At 33.7% G+C, this 23,207-nt stretch overlaps 1 protein-coding gene across 11 annotated transcripts in view; it reads left to right on the forward strand.

The window, feature by feature from the left end:
• CPSF6 (cleavage and polyadenylation specific factor 6) overlaps nt 1-23,207 on the forward strand; it is a 56,796-nt gene that overhangs the window by 12,585 nt on the left and 21,004 nt on the right. Inside the window, exons 4-11 of one of the 11 annotated variants that reach the window (XM_072741892.1) lie at nt 1,064-1,209; nt 2,101-2,274; nt 2,402-2,512; nt 2,956-3,460; nt 5,819-5,934; nt 6,420-6,573; nt 8,826-9,018; nt 15,819-20,690. In XM_072741892.1, the coding sequence (XP_072597993.1) occupies nt 1,064-1,209; nt 2,101-2,274; nt 2,402-2,512; nt 2,956-3,460; nt 5,819-5,934; nt 6,420-6,573; nt 8,826-9,012 (1,393 nt within the window). In that variant the 3' untranslated portion in view covers nt 9,013-9,018; nt 15,819-20,690. Of the gene's footprint in view, nt 1-1,063; nt 1,210-2,100; nt 2,275-2,401; nt 2,513-2,955; nt 3,461-5,818; nt 5,935-6,419; nt 6,574-8,822; nt 9,019-9,098; nt 14,041-15,818; nt 20,691-23,207 lie in introns of those variants that run through there. The other 10 variants (XM_072741901.1, XM_072741893.1, XM_072741890.1 and 7 more) reach the window with 10 other exon arrangements.

Raw genomic sequence — 23,207 nt, forward strand, 5'->3', positions numbered from 1 at the left:
AATTCTTTTAATAGCTGAATACTGTTCCATTATATGGAAGTACCACATTTTTATTCCATCATTTGTTGGACATTAGGGTTGTTTTCCACTTTTGCTATTATGAATAATGCCCCATGACTATTCTTGTACCAGTTTTGTATGCCCATATATTCAGTTCCATAATGTAGGTAGGTATACACACACACACACAAAATAGTGGAATTATTGGATTATATGTTAATTCTATATTTAATCTTTGAAGGAATTACTAGATGATTCGTCAAAGTAACTGCACCATTTTACATTCCCATCAGCAGTGTATGAAATTTTCAATTTCTCCACATCCTCACCAAAACTTTCCATCTTTTTGATTATAGTCATCCTAGTGGGTGTGAAACAGAATCTCATTATAGTTTTGATTTACGTTGCCCTGTTAGTGATGTTGAGCATCTTTTTACAGTGGCATTATTCATAATAACCAAGAAATGGAAACAACCCAAAAGTCCGTCAACTGATGAATGAATTTTTTTATGAATGGATTTTTTTAATTGTGCTGTATTCATATCATGAAATATTATACAGCCATAAAAAGACATTAAGAATGATACATGCTACAACATACATAAACCCTGAAAACAACTGCTAAGTGTAAGAAGCTAGTCACAAAGGACCAATATTATATAATTTCATATATATGAAATGTCCAGAATAGGCAAATTCATAAATACAGAAAGTGAATTAGTAGTTTCCTAGGGTTGGGGAAAGATGGGAGGAAATGGAGTGACAGCTCATGAATATGGTGTTTCATTTTGAGATGATGAAAATGCTCCAAAATTGATTGTGGTGATGGTTGTAAAACTCTGAATATACTAAAAGACACTGGATTGTACACTTTAAATAAGTCAAGTGTATGGTATGTTTTTATTTTGAAAAAGTTAAAGATGAAAATGTGAACTTGAATAAATTTAAGAAATATTTTCATTTTTCTTACATAAAGGTAAATTCACACCATTTCCTCTTCAATAACAGTTGTTTTGTTAATCCCTCCTCACCTTCTACCCTTACCCCTTTAAACGTCTTTTAGGTTTGCCCTTGTTGGTGTTGGATCTGAAGCATCCTCAAAAAAGTTAATGGATCTGTTGCCTAAAAGAGAACTTCATGGTCAGAATCCTGTTGTAACTCCATGCAATAAACAGTTCCTGAGTCAATTTGAAATGCAGTCCAGGAAAAGTAAGCAATCCCTCAGAGGCCTTTATTAAAAGATGTGCATTTTAAGCAATGTTGTTAGTATTTGTTAGATATTACACTAGAGAAGTCATCATGATACTTAGTTCATTGGAGAATCCATTTTAGAAAGTCCATCCTTTGAATTAAATCTGGTTTATGACTGTGGTCCTGTGTACTGAAAACCCATTTCCATTTTTCTCTACATGTCTCAGACCCATATTATACAACAATTTGCAAGTTCTATAGCCCTGCCATTCTTGTCCTGTCATTCCCATCCTAGAGCAAGGAAGAAACTACATTCTAATCCTTAGATTGAAGGACAGTTATGTGGATGTGTGTTGTGGTGGGGAGAAACCACTGGTAACCAGAATATACTTGTTGATTTTCTGCGTGGCACCAAGATCTTTCACCACTTGGTAAAGTGAATATAGAAAAGATTTGCCATTACACAGTTAGGAATGCTATCACTTAAAGAGGATAAGGTAGATGATCATGTAATTAACAGAAATTCAAGTGGTTGTTTTTCTTATTAGCACATAAGACTTAAGTGAAGAATATGTTATAAAATTTAAATAATTTTTGCTTACCGAAATTCGTATTTCTGTTGGGAGAATTTCAGTCTTGGTTGCTGCAGAGTACTGGTATTTCAAAAGTAACTCATATTTACTCCGTGGAAATACACTTAAGTCTGGATATTTTGAGACTTCAAAAGAACTTAACTAGATGTGAACATTTTCTAACCAGTACTTCTCATGTAGTGTGGACAGACCTGAGGCATCTGCAATTTAGTATATAGCATACTTGAACTTTGAAATAGATGTTTCTAATAGCAGTGGTTACATTTCAGAGGACTATTTTAATAAATGCTATTTATGAGTATTTGGATGTTTGCAGCTACACAATCAGGACAAATGTCTGGGGAAGGTAAAGCTGGTCCTCCAGGAGGCAGTTCACGTGCAGCATTTCCACAAGGTGGTAGAGGACGGGGCCGTTTTCCAGGGGCTGTTCCCGGTGGGGACAGATTTCCTGGACCAGCAGGACCAGGAGGGCCACCCCCACCTTTTCCAGGTAAAATTTTTCTTAAATTATCATGGATAAAATGTGTCTACCTTACCTCTTTTCCTTTTCTCTCTTTTTCAAGTAATGCATTATTAATGTGACTTACTCTCCTTGTTATGCTATTTTTGGAATCCAGGAAATTTGATCAAGCATCTTGTTAAAGGAACTCGGCCTTTGTTCCTGGAAACTAGGATTCCATGGCATATGGGGCACAGCATAGAGGAAATACCCATTTTTGGCCTAAAAGGTCTTTATTTTTCTCCAAACTTGCTTGACTTATATATAGAATATTTACATCCGTCTTATTTTCTTACCTCTTAAAAAATCCTTTCAAGACCATTTTTCCTTGTTTCACTTTCTAGCTTGGCATCAGAGTAGAATATAAGGTGGGTGATTTCACTGTAAGAAATGTGTGTACGCTGAAAGATGGAAACTCTCTAAGCATTGTAATCTTCTTTATTAACGTTTTTTGTTTCAATAGTTTTTCTTAAGCATAAATTGAGCTAGTTACATTTGTAAAGATATACTTCACTTTTGTAGTTGTTAGTGTAGCATTTACCATACGGGTTTCATTTAAAGAGAAAGAATCTTGGTCTGAGTTGTGCTTTAAAAGTATGATCTTGGCATACCGGTTGTAATCCCTTACTGAAGTGTTTTCTCTCTTTCTCTCCTCTCTCCTCTGTTCTGTAGCTGGACAGACTCCGCCACGTCCACCCTTGGGCCCCCCAGGCCCACCTGGTCCACCGGGTCCTCCACCTCCGGGTCAGGTTCTGCCTCCCCCTTTAGCTGGGCCTCCTAATCGAGGAGATCGCCCTCCACCACCAGTTCTTTTTCCTGGACAGCCTTTTGGGCAGCCTCCGCTGGGCCCGCTTCCTCCCGGCCCTCCACCTCCAGTTCCAGGCTACGGCCCCCCTCCTGGCCCACCACCTCCACAACAGGGACCACCTCCACCTCCAGGCCCCTTTCCACCTCGCCCACCCGGCCCTCTTGGGCCGCCCCTTACACTTGCTCCTCCTCCGCATCTTCCTGGACCACCTCCAGGTGCCCCACCACCAGCTCCACATGTGAACCCGGCTTTCTTTCCTCCACCGACTAACAGCGGCATGCCTACATCAGATAGCCGGGGCCCACCACCAACAGATCCGTATGGCCGACCCCCACCCTATGACAGGGGTGACTATGGGCCTCCTGGGAGGTAAGTTAGTGTGTATTTAGGACAGTGGATTTGATTGGCAAAAGATATTCCATGCTCTCATCACTAAGGTTTTTGTTTGGCTGTTTTTTTAAATTATGACCTTTTCCCCAGATATTAAATTTTCTATATTGTTTTCTCTTGTTTGAAGAGACAGTGTCATCTGGTGAAAGACATACTAAACAGCGTTGGGAATAAACCACCTCTGCCACTTAATAAAGACGCATGATTTAGAGCAAGTCACTAAATCCTAGGGATTCATTTCCATTATTTTTTAAGTTAAAAGAGGTTAATAAAGATAATTTAAATGAGCAAGTGGGATTCTTAAGCTACTTTTAAGGTTTTAAAGTGAATCTCATTTACCATTGGTGATACTACACAGAGCACTAAAGTTTCTTCATTTTAAGAATTAGATCAGTTTATTATGTGAGTACTAATGATTATCTCATGGTGATTAGGAGTCCTGAGTGGCAAATTACTAACGTTTAATTAAAATGGGAACATTCGATAATTTACAAGTATATTTGGGTAGATAAAGGCCTATAAAACACAGTTTTTATGGAAATTAAAATAATGGTGATCCTTGGAGAAGAGCTAGGTGGAACTCGCTGTTCAAGTAAGTGATCTCTTAGCCCCCTTTCAAAGGTAATTTAAAAACTATCCATACTCGAAACATAATTTAGAGAGCTAGGTTTGTAATCTCTAAGAACTATTTGAATTTGGCCCCTTTAATTTCCTCTGAGTTTATATTTTTAAACTATCACTGTTAAACTACCTTGTATTTCATTTTGTCTGATAATGTCCTGAAGGAATGGATTTGAGAGTCTGCCTAATTCCATGCAATTGCACAGGCACATGGCAGTAAATTTGATGTTGTAAACAACGCCCATTAACCATTATCTGTTTGTAGAGGTTGCATCATTATAACTATTAAAAATACTGTTTAGGGGCGCCTGGGTGGCTCAGTTGGTTAAGCATCTGCCTTTGGCTCAGGTCATATCGTCAGGGTCCTTGGTTTGAGCCCCATGTTGGGCTCCCTGCTCATCTGGGAGTCTGCTTCTCCCTTTACCATCTGCCTCCCTACCCCCTTGCTTGTGTGCGTGTTTTCTCACTCTCTTCTTCAAATAAATCTTTTTAAAAAAGAAAATACTGTTTCCTCTAGAAAACGGTTAAAACTGCTGAACTATAATAGTAAAACTTTCTGTGTTCAATTCCAGTGAGTGATTTCATATTATTAAGTGTTCACCTTTAGTATGTAAGAATGGGTTAGATGACTTAGTTTGACTCTTTAAAATTTGAGTTTCATACCCTTTTCCTCACCTAATAGAATTTGTGCAGTATTAAATTTTCAAGAATGGGAAGGTGGTTATTAATGACTAATCTTTTTTTAAAAAATTAGAGAAAACTCATCTTACATGAGAACTTTTAAGGGTGATAGGATGGGCACAAGTCACAGCATTTGGTTGAAAAACATGTATTTTGAACAACTTGTAATTTGCTTAGGATGTTTATAATTTGGGGAGTAATAGTAATACCTTAAAAGCATGTAAAAGATTAGATTAGCTATTTCCTCATTTCAATGGAATGAACTACTGCCTCCCTTAACTCAGTGTCCTAACTAGTAGCTCAGATGGCAAAAAGCTTTCCTTTTCCTATACTGTACATGTACACTTTTTCTTTTTTAATTTAAGTATAGTTGACACAGTGTACATGTACAATTTTTAAAGTTGTCAAGCAGCTATAGAAAATTTTAGCATTTAATTCATTTTTTTCAACAGTTGTTTATACTGATATTAATCTTTTATTTGCCAGATGCTTTTCTGGAAATTCAGTGACAAACAAAATGGTCTAAGATCTTGTCCCTGCCTGAAGTTCTATTAATTAATCAGACGTTTGTTATCCTTCTATTGTGAGTTGGGCCCTGTGCCTAAAGGATCCAAACATGATTGTAACCAGATTCCTTAATTGTATAGGGCTGTATTTTTTATTGTCAACGTTTAAAAGCATATATGTAAATGAAAGATATAATAACATGTAACTATCTTATATACATCAAAATAATTTATTATTTCTGTTTTTGGGTACCTGAAGAATATTGTGCATATGTAAATACATTATTTCAGGCTTCCAGAAAGACAAGATTTCTAAGTTGCTACTTTATTTCAGCTGAAAGATGGTAGTGTAAGAGAATTTTGCTTAGACTTTTTCTCTTTATAGGATAAATAGTATGCTTCGCTCTGGGAAAGTAACTACTAGCTCTGAGGCACTTGTCAAAAGCAACTACTATGAATTGTTTTATACTGTTATGACTAACTTAGAAAATTTGTTGAGTACAATTTAAGGTTTATTTTTATTTTACAGGGAAATGGATACTGCAAGAACGCCATTGAGTGAAGCTGAGTTTGAAGAAATCATGAATAGAAATAGGGCAATCTCAAGCAGTGCTATTTCAAGAGCTGTATCTGATGCCAGTGCTGGTTTGTATATTTCTTCCTATATTAATATTTCTTATTTGTGTTATTAGAAAAGACCTAAAACTATGTGCATTCTTAAAGATTGGTCATTTACATTTAGTAATTACTATGTTCATATTCCCAAATGAACATATACCTATACTTATTTAAAAGACATTGAAGGAAGCTGTATGTCACAGTGTAATGAAAAGATCCATAATTTAAATTTTTTAAATGTAGATTTAAATTTTAGTCCTGACATTTAATGGCTTAAGTTTGATTCTTGTATTTACAAATAACTTGTCTTATACAGCTATAATAATAACAAATCATGCTAATTTAATGCATAAAGCTGTTTCCACATGGTGAAACACTAAAAAAATTAAGACAGCTTCTGTAGTTATTTTAGTGCTCTTTTATAAAAACACTTTATCACTCTTATCCCAAGTGGTTTGGTGGTATTTTGGAAATAATTTATTTGATTTTAACCCCTCTCCTTTCCCTCATAGGTGATTATGGGAGTGCTATTGAGACATTGGTAACTGCAATTTCTTTAATTAAACAATCCAAAGTATCTGCTGATGATCGTTGCAAAGTTCTTATTAGCTCTTTGCAAGATTGCCTTCATGGAATTGAATCCAAGTCTTATGGTTCTGGATCAAGGTAAAACTTTCCTGTCTCATGTCTTATTTAAAACTGTTACTTTTAAAATAACAAAAAATAATGTGTCTGGGACTTTAAAGTAGGACTTTGATTTTACTTATTACTGTTTATGCAACAGATAGAGTGTTTTTTGTTTTTGTTTTTGTTTTAAACATTGAATCAAATGCCAGGTGTTTGCTTGCTTCTAAAACCCTTCAAAGGTTTCTGGTTACTCTTAGAATAAGACTGTAAACATTGAGACACTGTATGATACCTTCCTGTCTTTCCAGCCTTGTTGTGTACCTTACCCCTTGCTCACTATTCTCTTGTCACAGTGGTCTCCCTTCTCTTCCTCTTGATACATCAACACTTAATCACCTCACTGCCTTTATACTTGATATTCCTTCTGCTGGGAGTCCTTTTCCCTGGCTCTTCATATAGCTGTCTTCTTACTCTTCATGCCTCAACTCAACCTGACTTCTAGGAGAGGTCTTCTCCCAGGTTATTCTTTTTATTTCTTTCATAGTACACCATAATCTTTTTTTTTTTTTTTTTAAGATTTTATTTATTTATTTGAGGGGGAGGGAGAGAAAGAGGGAAAGAATCCAAGGCAGACTCTAGACTCTGCGTTGAGCACAGATCCTGACGCAGGGCATAATCTCATAATCCTTAGATCATGATCTAAGCCAAAACCAAGAGTTGGACCCTCCACTGATTGAGCCACTCAGCAGGCAACCCTGTTCTTTATTATTATTGCACATTTCTTTTTTTTTTTTTTTTCACTAGAACATATGTTGAAAGATGGAAGGGGCCTTACCCGTCTTGTTCACTACAATATTTCTAATGACTAAACAGTATTTTATTGTTGTTGTTTTTTAAGATTTTATTTATTTATTCATGAGAGACACACACACACAAAAGCAGAGACACAGGCAGAGAGAGAAGCAGGGTCTATGCAGGGACCCTGATGTGGGACTTGATCCCGGGCCTCCAGGATCACACCCTGGGACGAAGGCAGGCACTAAACTGCTGAGCCACCCAGGAATCCTCTAGACAATGTTTGGTACAGAATAGGTGCCAAATAAATATTTCTTTGAACAAAGGAATTAATGATCTGTTCTTTTCTAATTAGGTAATTCCTTTTTTTTTTTTTTTTTAAAGCATTGTAGCTACCTTTGAAATTTTACATATATTTGAAAGGTAGTAGATCCTTAATCTCTACGAGATATTCATAGATCTGTCCTTAGTGTTTTTTATCTGGTGTAGAGTATTCATTAAGATAAGGGAAAGGAGCTTTTCTTTGTCATGATCCCTAATTTCCTAATGAGTACCTTTCTGACCCAGTGTAAATAAGAATCTCCATAGCTGAACAAAATTGTCATAGCTGAAGACCATACCTTTACGTAGTCTCCTTTTTAGTTTTTTAAGCCCTACTTAATAAGAACTTCCTTGATCAAGGAGCTTAGCATCTAATGATGTTTGCTAAGTCTAGCTATCTGGTGCAAAAATACAAAATGGATATTTCAACTTACAGTTACTTACTGTGAATTTCAGAAAAGTATTTTAAGCAGTTTAGTTTGGTCAAGTTACCTGTTTTTTTGTTTTGTGTTTGAAAGCAGCTAAATGAGACATTGCTTTTTATTGAATAACAATGTGAATAGTATTGTAGTATTTTCTAGTGGTCATAAGTGCTAAGTTTTGAACTTTGCTTCCCATCATGTACCTCAGCTCTCCATCGCACACCCCTGTAGCAAACATACATATTATTAGAAAATTTCTTAAGGGAGTAGCACTCATGATTAATCATATTTGGGTTAGTTATAAAAGTAAAATTGATACTTACACATAGGTTTACGAAACCTGTTAATGGGTGGTAATATTTATGTATTTTAAGTCTCATAATCTCATGAATTTTATGTCTAAAAAACTACCTTCTGTACATTCTTTAGTTTGAAACAACATGTCCTTTGAAATTTTTTCTCTTTGACCTTTCTGTTTTTTGTTCAGTAAACACTATGTGTTTGTTTTAGGCTATTAGATGTAATAGATGATAAGATGTATTGCCCCTGTGTGTCTGGTTCCCAGTTTGGGGGTGAATATTTTTAAAAAAGGAACTTCTAGTTCATGCTTGTTAGATGAGTTGGTAAATCATTATTGGAAGTTCAGGATATCCTAAGTCTAAACTAGATTTGTAAAGAACTTTTTGCCTTAGATACTTTTAAACACTGCTCTCCACTTACAGAGAGCATTAATCCAGTAATTTCTTTTAGAAGACGTGAACGATCAAGAGAGAGGGACCATAGTAGATCACGAGAAAAGAGTCGGCGTCATAAATCCCGTAGTAGAGATCGTCATGATGATTATTATAGAGAGAGAAGCAGAGAACGAGAGAGACACCGGGATCGGGACCGAGACCGGGACCGAGAACGGGACCGAGAGCGCGAGTATCGTCATCGTTAGAAGAAGGTGGGTATTCCTTGTTCCTGTTATATTTAGCATATGTGTTATTAACAGTAATTATAACTCCAAGGCTATTGTTTATACAGTATATACCTACATTTTAAGTGGTCCAACTACTTGTTCTGAATTAAATCTTCTGGAAACATCTGAGACAAATAACAGGTAAGTATTGACAGGTAAAAAAAATTTGACGTTTTATCCTTGAATATTGTATTGTGGAATTAAAACTTTTAGATTGTTAATGGTCTTAAGAAAGCAAGAAGATAATCAAGAGGACTCATGTCTACTTCTAAAATCTAAAAATTGGAATTGTCTTAATTGTATAGATAGTTTGCATGTAATTTGAAATACAAAATACAGGAAGTTAATTCGTATATATTTAAAAGCTAGATTGAAAGTTTCTTTCCTTGAACTCATTCTGTCCCTAAAACTTAAAGAAAATGTAATAGTTTATAATATAGGAGGATGGTCTCAGCATTGAAAGAGCTTTTGTACTTAAAATGTTCTTTAGAAGATACTTTTCCTGGCATCTGCTTTTGTTTTAAAATAAAAGAAACCATATCCTTTAATTTGCAAAGAAGATGCAAAACTTAATTAAAATGGGTTTAGGGTTTTCCATATCTAAGAATTTTAAATTGTATCAGATCATGCACCCCAGGTTAGAATAACCTTGAAATAATTTTCTTTGATGTTTCATTCATAAACCATAATCATTGTGTCTTTTTTTCTGTATTTTAAAACTATTTCTTGTGTACATTTTTCATAAAGCGGGAAGTTGTCTGTTTATACTTCATTTTCACGTGTAATTTTATTTTTATATTTGTGAACAGCATTTATTCATGTGAAAAGTAGGGGGAGGGCACTGTGAGGCTTGTGCATGTGACACAACGGTTTTTCTGTGAACAAGTAATTTTTCTTTATGTGTTGGTGGCATATCCAAAGTAAATTAGGCTAAAATAAACCCCTTATAGGTAACCATTCTTTACACAGTTATTTTCCATAATTGTGGGAAACACTAAAAATTTAGTCATGGTAATTGTTAGTATTTAAATTTTTATGGGCAAAATCAGAGACTATCAAGTGTATGCAATTCTTTGACAGAATAGCAGTTTCTTTAACTATAATAGATATATTTTAGCAAATGAGATCCTTTTTGAATAATACTATCTATAAAACAAGCATGTAAATCTGATTTTTATGGTAGATTAGCTATTACATTATTGACAGTTTTATGGGCTTTTTGAAGTGAAAAGGCCAGTTTTAATACTTCCCTAGCATTTCGAATATGCATCTTAAATATTTATGAAAACTTTAGCTTTAAAAGCTATTTTTGTATTGTAGAACTTAATATAAATCTCAAACATTTCTTTAGTATGAAGCAAAACATCTTTCACTTTAAAGCTGAGCTTATTGAAATTAATTCTGCTCTTGGATATGAGTAAGGATTAAATGTGTCATGTAAATCTAAATGCTAAATTTTAAAGATGTAGTTTTTTTCCCCTTGGGTTGACTAGATCATAATCCCATTTTATGAAAAAAAAATTCTCCGTCTCCGTCAGTTGCTTAAGGTGAATTATGACCAACATATTACTTGAAATGTTTAACTATATCAGCCATTTCATTTATAGTAAGGTACAGGTCCTTTAAGTTATGTTTTTATTTAGACTTCGTCAGTTATCAACAAGCTGCTAATTACTGAAGGCATGATAATTAAGCTTCTCTACATTTTTAATCATTTCCAAAATTGGATGTGCCCCATCAAGGGGCTTCTGAAGCTATGAGTTTCTTCTTGGTTTTAGTTAAACTAGCGTAGTTAGCCAGCTCTTTTTCAAACTCCTTGAAAAGTCCATTGTGAATTTTAAAGACTTTGAATTAACTAACATTACATTCCAGTAATGGGTACACCTAACTATATCATGAGTTTCTTCTTGGTTTTAGTTAAACTAGCGTAGTTAGCCAGCTCCTTTTCAAACTCCTTGAAAAGTCCATTGTGAATTTTAAAGACTTTGAATTAACTAACATTACATTCCAGTAATGGGTACACCTAACTATATCATGGCTTGAGTTTCATTACATTCAGACATTAACTATGAATTCCTAACTTGCAAACTATTGTTGGCTTTTTTTTTCTTAATCACTGATGTGTACCATACCAAAATTCCCATGTTTTGTTTGTACATTAATCAGAATTGAGTTGTAATATTGTTATGTGCCTTCATCCAAGCAAAATTTTACATAAGCATTCCGAGGGCAAAAAATTCTGTTATCCTGGAATATTGTACCTTTGCTATACCAAACAGTATTTATTGCGGTTGTAGATGTGACTTTATAGGGGTGGGGGCTAGGATCAAATATATTCGAGTGAAAAACATTTAAACAAACTATCTGCACATTTAATTATTATCATAATAGGGTCTGTTGACCTTTTTAGAAGTTTTAAAATATGAGTCCTTTTGAGCTTTCATGTACATTTTAAGTGGACTAATGGAATACAAATAACTTGGAAGCTAACGTGAATGTCAGTAAGCGTGTATATAAAAAAATACTGTAATTTATTATTAAAGTGATAAATGGCTAAAAGGGCAAGTTCTTAATTTAACTGGAAACTTAATGATGTTGGCAAGCTGTTAATGTCTGTCCCATCTTAATTTTTTTTGTGTTTGAACTGTTGGTAATGTTAATTGCATTCTCTCATTTAAAATATGTATTAATTTTTCTAAAAGCATTTAGTATTTAAGTTCAAGTAGGTAATATTTTAATGGGAATATCAGTATTGTAAATTTTCAGTATGTACATACATTGTATTTCATATTCTGTAATTTCTGCCTCTATTCTCAGACCACTCTGAGCAAAACAAAAGTAGTTCAGTGTTTTAAGATTGTACACTTCTTATAGAAATAATTTTACTTTCACAGTTATTTTCTTTTAGATTGCATTCCTCTTACTACTTGTTCAAACCAATGCTCCACAGCAAATTTCTGTTACTCAGTTTTTCTTTGTATACAAAGAGTAATGAGTCCAAATTAGTTTTTAAATATTCTTCATTCATGCTTTTCCTCTCCCTGAAATACAAGGTTTTGCATATTTTCAAATCATTGTCCATTTCTCTGATAAAATTTTTAAGCATATTGTATGGAATATGTATTAAATAAGTATGCTTCGTTGTAAGACTTCTTTTACCATAGATCAAAATCTTAGATTGTGTTGTTACTGCATAAGATTTAGGGTGGTTTGCACTCTCTAGTTTTTCATTAATTTGGGAAAAACAAAAAAAGGCAAAAGAATAAAAAATTCTTTTTTTACATGCTAAGATATTTCATCTCCTTAAGATATAGTGTCACTTTGAGGCCAATGTGAAAATTAAGTTCTCTTAATTTTCCACTGAATAGATACTATGATACTCATGGTGGTGATATTTAAAAATTATTTCTACAACTCCTAGGTCATCTGAGATCTGCCTCATGTTATCCGGCCTTGTGTTTGTGTTTTCCCATATATCTTAACTGCTGTGCTTCATCTGAATATGCTAGCTCTCACTTCTTTTGCTCTAGGTTTCCTTTTAATATTTGTAAAACCTGACTACACAGCTCTCTTAAGTGACAGGAGGGTAGGAAGTAATCCCTTGTATGGATGTGTAGTGTGTTTTTTGCTCACTGTGGTTTAAGAATGGGTTTTGTTTACAAATGATTAATGTTCCCTGTTAAAAGAAAATTCAGTGCCTATGTGAGTCACCTTGCTCTCACCTTCATCTCAGTGTGAAATTTACTATCATTGTTTTAGTTTGTAAATTAGATCATTTTGAATAAGTAATGTTTTGAATGAGTAGTTAGCATTGTTTTAAAGAAAACCTAATAACCAAAAGGGGGTAAGTGTGCCATATGTGCTATCCAAATTTACTAATTTGCCTTCTGTGGTAGCATGTTTTAATCCTCACAGGAAATTCTAAGTCACATTAAACAGCTTATTTTGAAATGTCCATTTTGTGAAATTTGGGGGGCAAATAAGAGTTTTCCTTGACTATGGTGAAGTTTATTTTGATAGTGACCTGCCTAGAGCAACCATCTTGTATATGTGTTTTATTAGCGTAATGAAAGACTTTAGTTAAAATGAGGTAAGGTAAGTACTATGTCCACAGGTAGAAAGAAGGAAATAACAAATGTTGTGGTAGTAAAGGAATTTTTGTAAATATCTACAGTAAACAAAATTTTCTGTACTATGTTTTAGTCAGCACAAGAAGGAATTTTGATTTTATAAGAGTTGGCTTATATTCAGAATCTTTTATTTCTTGTCTACTCCATCCCCCCATTCCTCTCATTAAGGAGAAATTTTCAGAAAAGAGAAAAGTGAGTTTTATTTCACTGAATTAATAGATGCACATCTCTAAAAGCATATTAGAATTCTTTCAATTCAGTATTAATTCAGTTAATTCTTTGAATTCAATATTAATGTGAAAAACCTATGAAAGAGCCATATCAAATATATATATTTGAATCTTACTGGAAAGGTGAATTGGCCATGAGCTTAGAAATACTGATGCTAACAAATTTACTTTGAAGTTTCTAACAGAAACGCTCGTAATTTGAGATGTTACTATTGGCTTGATCTTACATTATCTCAAGATAGAGGTGCTTCTTTCTCTGTATTGAAATTTTGCTTAGTACTTTATAGGCTTCATTAAAGAGCTGTAGATTTCATTTGTCTTACTTTTTTTAAACAAGCTTTTACATAGATCTTCCTTATATAACTGATAGCTAAAACAAGTAATTGTGTGACTTTGACATTAACATATTTGACTAAATGGTATTCTGAAAACATGAGCATTGAATGTATTTGTCACTTTTAAGCTTTTTTGATATCTTTGTTTATGTAGATGTCTACCTAGAAATTTGAGAGTATAATATGGGATTGGATTATTGAAAATGGGTTGTATTGCCTTCAAATTTGCTTCCGTTTGAGATTGTAAAATTTGTATTTCCCAATGGATAAATGTAAAGTGTTTAGAAATAGAAATAAAACCTGTCAGACTACCCCCAGATTTTATGTCTATATGGTGAAAATGAGAGAGTTATTAATAGTAAAGACCTATGAAGTATAATCAAGCAAAAGATGAGTGCGTTTTCCTGCATAAAGATGTGTATTATAATTTTACAAACAGTATTCTCTACAGAAAAAGTAGTAAAATTCTCCCTTGGAGTAATGAATAAGTTGCAGTGTATGCCATATGTTTTTTGGAAGGATTGGGTATTTTTGTTTTGTTCACTGTGACTTTAAACAATTTTTCCCTCTTTAATGACCAGATCTCTCTTTATCTCTCACATCACAACAAAAATTTTAGGGAGATAACATACTTTTGCAGTAAAGCTTAGGAATTTCCAGTAGTGCATCTTTCCAGGTTAGAACATATTCCTTATCTTTATTTAATACTTTAATACCAGGTTTTAGATATGTTTCAAGGAATAAAAATAAAACCTATGAAAGCTGTCTTTCTAGATTTTTTTTTTCATGAAATAATTCTGCCTAAAGCTTCATCAACATAAGATAAAGGTACAATAAAAGGTAACATTAGAAATGGCTTAAGTATCTCATTGAAAAATACAGGCAAATAGAACTATTTAAAAGAGACAGTTCGGGATTATAACATTTGGGGTGGGCTTTGGAGGGGTTTTGTTTATTTTGCAGTTGTAAAATTTGGGTCTTTATTGCTAGGTAACGTGAATGCGTATGTGTATTGATACACTTAAGTTGCTTACAGCCTAGTAGGGGAGGAAGGAACATAAAATGGAACGTTCAAAGTTGTGACACTATTAATGACTCTTAAGTATGAAGCAGAAAGTATTTTCCGATTACTTATATGGCAAGAATATCACTAAATATTGTGCCCTTTACCTCTTACTACATCATCATATTGAAATGCTCTCTTGGAATTTATATTTTAAATACGGTGTTTCAGTGATCACTTACATGCAAGTTAATTGAATGTTTCTTTTGTGAACCTCTGCTTGAAGTTTGCATATTTTTGTATTCTTGAAAATTTAGTTTATCAAATTTAATGTTTTTTTTTTCTTTATGTGAGTTTTCAATGAAATTTATCATTGTAGATTCTTATTTTAGCTTGTTTTTGGTTAGCTTCTATATTACGTTAGTTATTTTCAATATAGGTGGAATAGAGTGAAAGTAAAGTAAATGTTTTAAACTTGTATTATGTCTAAAGATTTGTATGTGGATGTCATATTTATTTAAATGTGCATACTGAGCTATATATTTATAAATTTTATTTATGCATTTTGTAACATGAAACAATTTGATTTATAACATTTGCAGAAGTTCCTGTATGCTGTCAAATAAATACAACTAATTTGTAAAATAGTTTATTGCATTTTATATTCAGTTCACATTTAATTGTTAATGAGTTCTTTAGAATTGATATGTGGGTGAATGAAAAATATTTACATTAAAATCATTCAAGCATTTTTCCATTTATTTTTGTAGTATGCATACTTTAGAAAATGACTTATAAATGTTTCCATCATCACAGAAACAGCAGCTGCCATATTTTCATTTGTTTCAGTTACATAAAGCCATAAAAACAGAAGAATGAAATCAGAATGTCTCACTTTTAATCAGTACATAAATTTGGGAGCATTTCTCCACCATAAAGGCAGCTACTGTTTCAGTTAATGCTTATTGTGTTAGAATACGTAACAGTGAAGTAGATGCACGACTTGTGTATGTATAGTTAAGCCAGCGTTTTTCTGTGTATTATGGGGAATAGCAAAATCTACATCACAAATTTTGACACATTACAGCTGAAGGAAGAGGAACACCTTCCAAGACAAAACAGTCTTCATGGGGGAAAAATGACGCTTGTCCAGCAGTTTGCTTCTTGTGATTGAACTGAACCTGTAAGGATTCATGGATAAAATGAACAGGAATAGATCTGAATAAAGCAAATCTGCATAAATGGTAACCAGTAGCTCTACTTTTATTTTTTATGTTGCTTAACTGTTTTATTTGAAGGAAACCTGTGTGATTTAAAAAGTTATAGCTTTTGCAACTTTATTACTGGTTATATACATTTGGCCATTATAATGTGCAAGCAATTGGAAAAAAACCGTCAAGTAAATGCTTGTTTTTATAGTAGTTTGTTCTTGTTAAAAATGTTCATATGATAATGTCTGTAAACAGCACCACTTTGATTACAATAGATGTAGTGTTGTAATAAACTGTTTAATGGGGCTGATGTGTAAAGCTGTTCAAGTTATTTGATGTTTACACCTCAGGGAAAGTCTTGTGTTCAGCAATATCTAAAGATAATGTTACTATGACATTTATACTGTCCTTTAAAAAAGCATTGCAATAGCGTTTTTGGATATGCACCAATCTAATCTTGCGTTCAGTGAATTAAACATACTAATTAAGTGTCTCTTGCCCTTGATTTTGATATTAGAATAGGTGATTACATGGATATTTAATATTTCTATATTCTGCTTTTCTAGCTGTTTTTACCTAGTTAGCTTGTGATTTTGCTGAATGGTATGTAAACTTGTAAAATTTCACAGACATAGCAATCCAGTCAATGTGTTAGGGGTCAAAAAAAATTTTGTGGTTTTAACATTTGAGTAAAAACCCATACGTTATTTGCTACAGTAATGCAGCTTAATTACAACAGATGTACTGAAACGCTTAATTGTAAACTGCTAGCATTGAAGAAATATTTTGACAATTCTGATTTGATGCGGCAGTTATTTGCTGTTTTATATTAATAGTGCTTATGGTTTATTTTTGAAGCCATAGGCAATGTAAATACAGCCGTGCAGCAGACAAATGTGAGTAAGGAGAGCATTAGTTTTATTTTCTGGTTACTATAGATTTCAGAAGGGCGTGATGCTTACTAATACCGAGTTGTTTTCTCCTGTATGTGTAATGGGTGATTATAGGTGTACCCTGTCACCACAGTTTAAGGAATCTTGTGTGTATTCATGCAACCTTTTGATTCATGCTAGAGTTACTTACTAATCAAAGATTTTTTTCATATCTGCCTTGCATATAGGCCGACATTTAAAAAACTTGGCTAGCATGTGTTCTTAATTGCAAAATTAGCATAGGCAGAATGTCAACTTGATTAGATACTTTTATAGGAAGGTCCTTCCGAATCACTACTTCAGAAATTTGAGTTGAAATCCCAAGCAAGTTAATTTGTTTTTAAGATCTGATTATCTTTAAGAGATCTGGTAATACACGTTGGTTTTGTTTTTTTTTTAATACAGCCAAATTTTAGGGCAATGCTTTAAGTATTTAGGTACCCTAAATATTATGTCATGTGCAACTTGTAGAAGCCCTCCAAAGATTTGCCACTGCAGTTCTTCACTTTCCTTTTGTCCGCTATCACGCTAGTTCTTACAAAATTAGCTGTTTCAAATTATTCATATTCTTGCTAGTTTTATTTTAAAACATTTTATGATTAGAGGACTTGTGCATGGGATCACTGGTGTTTATCAGAACTGTTTGCTCTCAGAAATTTTTCAAGTGTTCTATCTTGTTGAAAATGCAGTTGCTTTTTTTTTTTAACGTTATTTGAGAGTTGTATCAAAATCGGTTTTCTTGTTTTGTGTATAGGTATTGTTTTGTCATTCCTTAGCTTTTTTTATATTTTAATTCTAATGCCCTAATGTGAAGAAGTATGGACATAAATATATTACAAGGGAAATTAGTTAATAGTGAGCTTAAAAAGGTAAGTAAATGTCCATGAGAATAAGATACTCTGAGAGTTTTAAAATGGAATTCTAAAAATCTAACTGCTTGAACTTGAGATGAAACTGGAAATTTTGTGCTAATTAAATCCTTCATTTACTTTTTTGTTTTTTATCAGTGGAACCCTTTATTGCTTATTCTATATCACTACGTGGCTGATCTCATTACGTGACTTTTGTTGCAGACAATGTGAGTGTACTAGAATTGTTTGCTGCTAGTCCGTTATTTTTAACTGTTGTCAGAAAGAAATTAACTTTTTGGTTTGACCCATTTTTAGTTTCTATCTGATAACACATGAATGTATAGCAGTAAAGGTGAAAATTGCAAGCCTTGTTTAATTCTTCATATCCCTGTGTTGTTTATGAGCTAATGTTATTTGAAAACTTTCTTTTTTTTTAACGTGTAAAAACAATCCAAAGAGAGAAATCATTACAATAGACACCAAAAAAAAAAAAAAAGAGAGAGAAAGAGAGTTTCAGAGACCTTTTCATTTCTTCTTATTAATAATTGTAGTGACATGAAAACAACTTTGAGTTTAACTTTAAGCCATAGGCATTTATTAGTGCTCTGCAATCACATTCCTCTCAGCCGGTAGTTATGAATGAGTGATGCAGCACCTCAGTGGTATTGCTTCTGAAGCAACATTTTGAATCAGATGTGCTACTTTTAGCTAAAAGACACATGTTTTGGAAGAGATATTCCAGTGTAAGTTTGGAAGTGTTTATTTTGTCAGTTTTCATAAGCAAGATTTGTAGTAAGTTGCAGTGGCTGTTTATCATAGTTTAGCCCATTTAATGGCCCTTTTACTCAGAATATTCTTAAGCAGTTAACTACAATTTGGAGTTCACAGATAACTTATGGATTGTAGCTTAAGGTGTTATTTTCATTTAATTCTCCTGTGGAGAATACTGCTTTGTTTTTTACTAGTTTAAGGTCAGTTCTTTAAATAAACAACAGGATTTTAATGAATGTTGTATAACATTTTATAGTGAAAGGGGGAAATTGTTGGAAGGGTAAAGACTTTTTCTTTCCCTTATGTATTTAAATGTGCCAATAACCTAAATACATACTGTTTTATACAATGAAATGCTATTATGAGACTTTCTGTTGGAGTTCTCTCAACATTTTGGTTTTCATACCTGAATGATCATTGCATTTTCTGTATTTTATAAGATGGCTCCAATTTTGTTTTAAGCTTCAGCCTGTTATTTTAAGAGGAAGTTTATGTTCTGATTCCTTACTAGAATACAGTATTGAGAGTCTTACTGTTTTACAGATAACTGCCTTTTAAATTTTATTCATTAAGTTCATTTGCATCCCATAGCCGTCTGTAAATGTTTCCTGCAGTTGTATGTACTTAAATGCACGCTTATCCATTGTACATAACTAGACATTTTTTGTGCTAAAATATATTAAGTGGGATTTTTGTAGCAAAGCATTCTATTTTTCTGTTCTTACTCTGTGTGTGTTGTTGTTTTTTTACATTAACCTTCAGTTTAAACACTGGAGTATTTATTTCATTTTTTTTTAGCAACTTGACTCTTAGAAGCCTTAGACTAATTTTTTAATAAATATTCAACCAAAAATTATAAATTTCTTAAGATGTGGCCTTACATATAGCATTCCTTGTGTTTGTAATGTGAGATTTTTTGATTAGAGAAATCAAAAGATTCTGGATTAAAGTTTCACTGTAAGTTGAAATAGAAAATATGTTAAAATGTCTAGGCTTCTGGGAGGAAGTTCTTACACTCTTCTTTCTTTGCATTAGAAAGAAGCAATATGAATTTTTACAAATATTCAGGCAATTGTATCCAGTTTAGATTGATTTAGGTTTGTCTTAACCAATGTTTCTTTAAAATTTCAGGTTGTTGGCATTCACTCTGAGTATGCAGCTACTGTGGTTTTTGTATGGGACATGTAAACACTTTGTTAGGTGTAGACAGATTTTAATGTTTCAGGGACTTCCTGCTCTATTAACATGTTGTAATAGGAGTCTTAAAATATTAGGTAGAATTTAATTGAAGTCACACAAATCTTGAAATGGTATCAGCAAATAGTAAATACTACAGAAAGTCTTTCATGCGCGAGCATCCTAAAATTCTGCCATGGGTGTAAATGTTTTGCATTAATTTCATAATTGAACAGATAGACCCTGCATTTAGTAAAAACATTTCATTTTGAAGATGTGTTCTTCTTGTCACACTGTTACTGCATAACACTTCGCAGCATTTTGTAAGTTAAATTATTTTAAAATACAATGGTAAATTCATGTTTATTTTTTTACTTTGAAAATTGTAGTACTCAGGTGGTATTTAATGGGAAAGGATCCTTGGGGTAAATCATAATGTATTCTAAGGAATGCATCTATAACATTGACGACTTTAGCCTTAAAAAAAAGGTCTATTCTTACTCTTCTTCCTCTTCATCCCATGGTATATTAGCAAAGTAGTTTACAGCCTTGTACAGCCTTACAAAGTTGTTTTACAATTTTTAATGGAAAGCCCTTAACAACAACAAAAAATTGTATCATATTACCAGTATCCATGAATTGACTGAATCACGGTTTGTAAATAATTTGTCTAATACCAGAAGGCCAAAGAAAGTCTTAAAATTTTAGCTATTGACTCTGGTGACTTCACAATAAGATTTCTGTGCAAAAGGTAAGGTTATATTTGATCAAATAGACATCTTTTTGGTGTCCGTGAGAACTAGCTTCCATATTAGCTTCTTTAAAAAGCTCATTCCATTTTATTAAAATGTTTGTAATTGCAATTTTGTGTTTAATGTTTACTTTCTGTCTTTTCTTTCTTTAGCATTTAGGTGACTGTTCAGCAGTTTGCTATATGGCCATTGTTGGCCCTAAACTGCACTAGTAACAAGCATGGTATTTATCTTGTATTGAAAAATAAAACACAGTTTTGATAATACTTTACAGTTTGTCCTTTTTATTTGGTTCATATTTTAACCATTGTGTATGGTTTGAATAATTCGTATCCATTGGCAATATACAGTATAACAGAAATTGGGTTGTTACACTACAGTATTTTGTATTTTGTCTTGAAGGCAGCCTAAAGTGGTAATTTTCTTCTGTATTGACATTTTCGTGGTCTTGAAGGAAGATTATACCTAGCTAAAATTAGGCTTTAGAAACATAAAACAGTTCTAGGCTGTTTTATTCTCAAACCTAAGATTCAGAAAACATTAGTTTTAGGGGATTATTTACCTTGTTAGACTTGAATCAAGTAAAAAATGTTTCTAGATTACAGCAAAAATATTTCACCAGCTAGCTTAGAAACCACATAGAGTACTTTTAAAACAGTGACAAGTTATGATTTCAGTACAGATTTGTATGCCAGATATAATCAGGTCCAAGATTCTCACCAATAGGCTTCAGAGTGTGGTGAAAGTGACAAGTCTATATGCAGTAAAAATCATATAAGAAATAGTAAGTTACCATTTCTAGGATCCTTTCCAGGCCCCATTAAAATTGTGGTTCAGTTTTTGTTAGTTTCCCTATTACTCTGTTACATGTTTACATTTTGAAGGTTACATTCATTGATCCTCCTTTCCCTGAGTTCCTTGAGACTTTTACTGGAGAGTATTTGAAATAAAGATTATCAGGAACATTTTTTTTTTTAACCAGATGCAACACAAGACTCCGTAGCAATCAAGGCCTGATTCGGTGGAAGATGGACTTTTTTTTTTTTTTTTTTTTTTTAATAAGGAATTGATAGGGCAGCCCGGTGGCTCAGGGTTTTTGTGCCGTCTTCAGCCCAGGGCATGATCCTGGAGACCCGGGATCGAGTCCCACGTCGGGCTCCCTGCACAGAGCCTGCTTCTCCCTTTGCCTGTGTCTCTGCCTCTCTCTCTGTGTGTGTCTCTCATGAATAAATAAATAAATAAAATCTTAAAAAAAGGATTGGTAGACAATTTACCTGATTTTATTACCTATAACCATTACCATGAAACAAGAAATGTTATTAGAAATGGTTTCCAATGCTTCTTGTTTCCATCTTGTCTCCCTTTTATCTTTCACTAACAAAACTGTTGAATTTTTGTTATGTCCGTTCCCATCAGATGCTGTTGTCTGTGCCCAATGAGGGATAAATATACATTATCTTAACTTTCAAAAATGCATATTCAGCTTTATGGGAAAACTTTAGGAATTAATTTTTAATGATAGCACTGAGACCTGAAGAACAAATAAGCCATGGTAAAGAGGGAAAGGAGGTACCTTCTAGTGAAAGACCTTTGCACTAAAGGGCTTTTGTGTCAGGAGGGAGTGTATTAGTAGGAATTGGAAGAATGCTAATTCAGCTAAAGTGGGAAGTGAAAAACAGTGGCCTTTGTTTGGGTTTCAAGAAAAAGGCAAAAAACAAGACTGTGGGGTTTATAAATCACATTAAAGGTTGCCCCAAGAATAATGTGGAATCCTCAAAGGGTGTGAAGTGTCAAAACTTTTTGGGTATAAGATCAAATCAGGAAAAGAATAGGGTAAACCAGTGAAACTATAGTAGAAGTTTTCAACTACCCGGAGATAGGATCATAGACATAGAAAAGTTGATTTAATGAAAGACTTAAGAAACTAAACTGATAATACGTAACTGGATGTTTGGATATGATAGAGTAGGATGGCTTTTAGAGCTTATGTAATGGTATATACCATTGCCCAAGTCAGGAAGTTTGGAAAAAGCTGTGGAGGTAATATGAATCTTGTGCCTTTGGAATCCAAGAAATAGTTCTAATTAGTTATATGGCTTTGGAGTTTTGAATATATGTGTGAAAGCTATAACTTCATAGTAACAGTTAAAATAGAGAAGAAACCATCAAAACATGGGAAGGTGGGGCAGGTGAGAAGTCTGGTACAACTTCCAGGTTTCTGGTTTGGGAAACAGTGCTCATTGAGATCAGTAAAGTAAGCTCTATGCCTAACATGGGGCTTGCACTCATGACCTGGTGATCAAGAGTTGTATGCTCTGGAATGAGCCAGCCAGGTGCCCAGAGAGGAAGTGGCTTTGGATTAGAAGAGAAACACTCCTTCCTCACGAGGGAAGATGTAGTTAGATAAAAGTATATGGAGGTTTGTGGGCTGAAGGTGGGTAGAAGTTTTAAGACCTTCATATCTAGTGACTTTAGGACAGTTAAGGGCATTGTGCAAGGGTTTGGGGTTTAAGTTTGGGAGAAAAACTGTTGATAGGTTTGTTGGGACTTGGTTAGCCTAGCTAAGAATAGGCTCCAGTTTTGTGGTGGCAGTCCACTTACTAACACATTCAGTCACCCAACAGGTGGGTAGTTAGATCAAGCTCTGGGATGGGGAAGGTTTTAATAATTGCCATTAACCTTCTGTTTAATGGTTGTCAACCCACCTATAGAATCATCACCTATGCCCTCTCGATAGTTGGTTGTTTTGATGGGGTGGGAGGGTTGCCATCAGCATCTTAAAA

The sequence above is a fragment of the Vulpes vulpes genome, chromosome 16, assembly GCF_048418805.1.
Source record: "Vulpes vulpes isolate BD-2025 chromosome 16, VulVul3, whole genome shotgun sequence".
NCBI lineage: Eukaryota > Metazoa > Chordata > Mammalia > Carnivora > Canidae > Vulpes > Vulpes vulpes.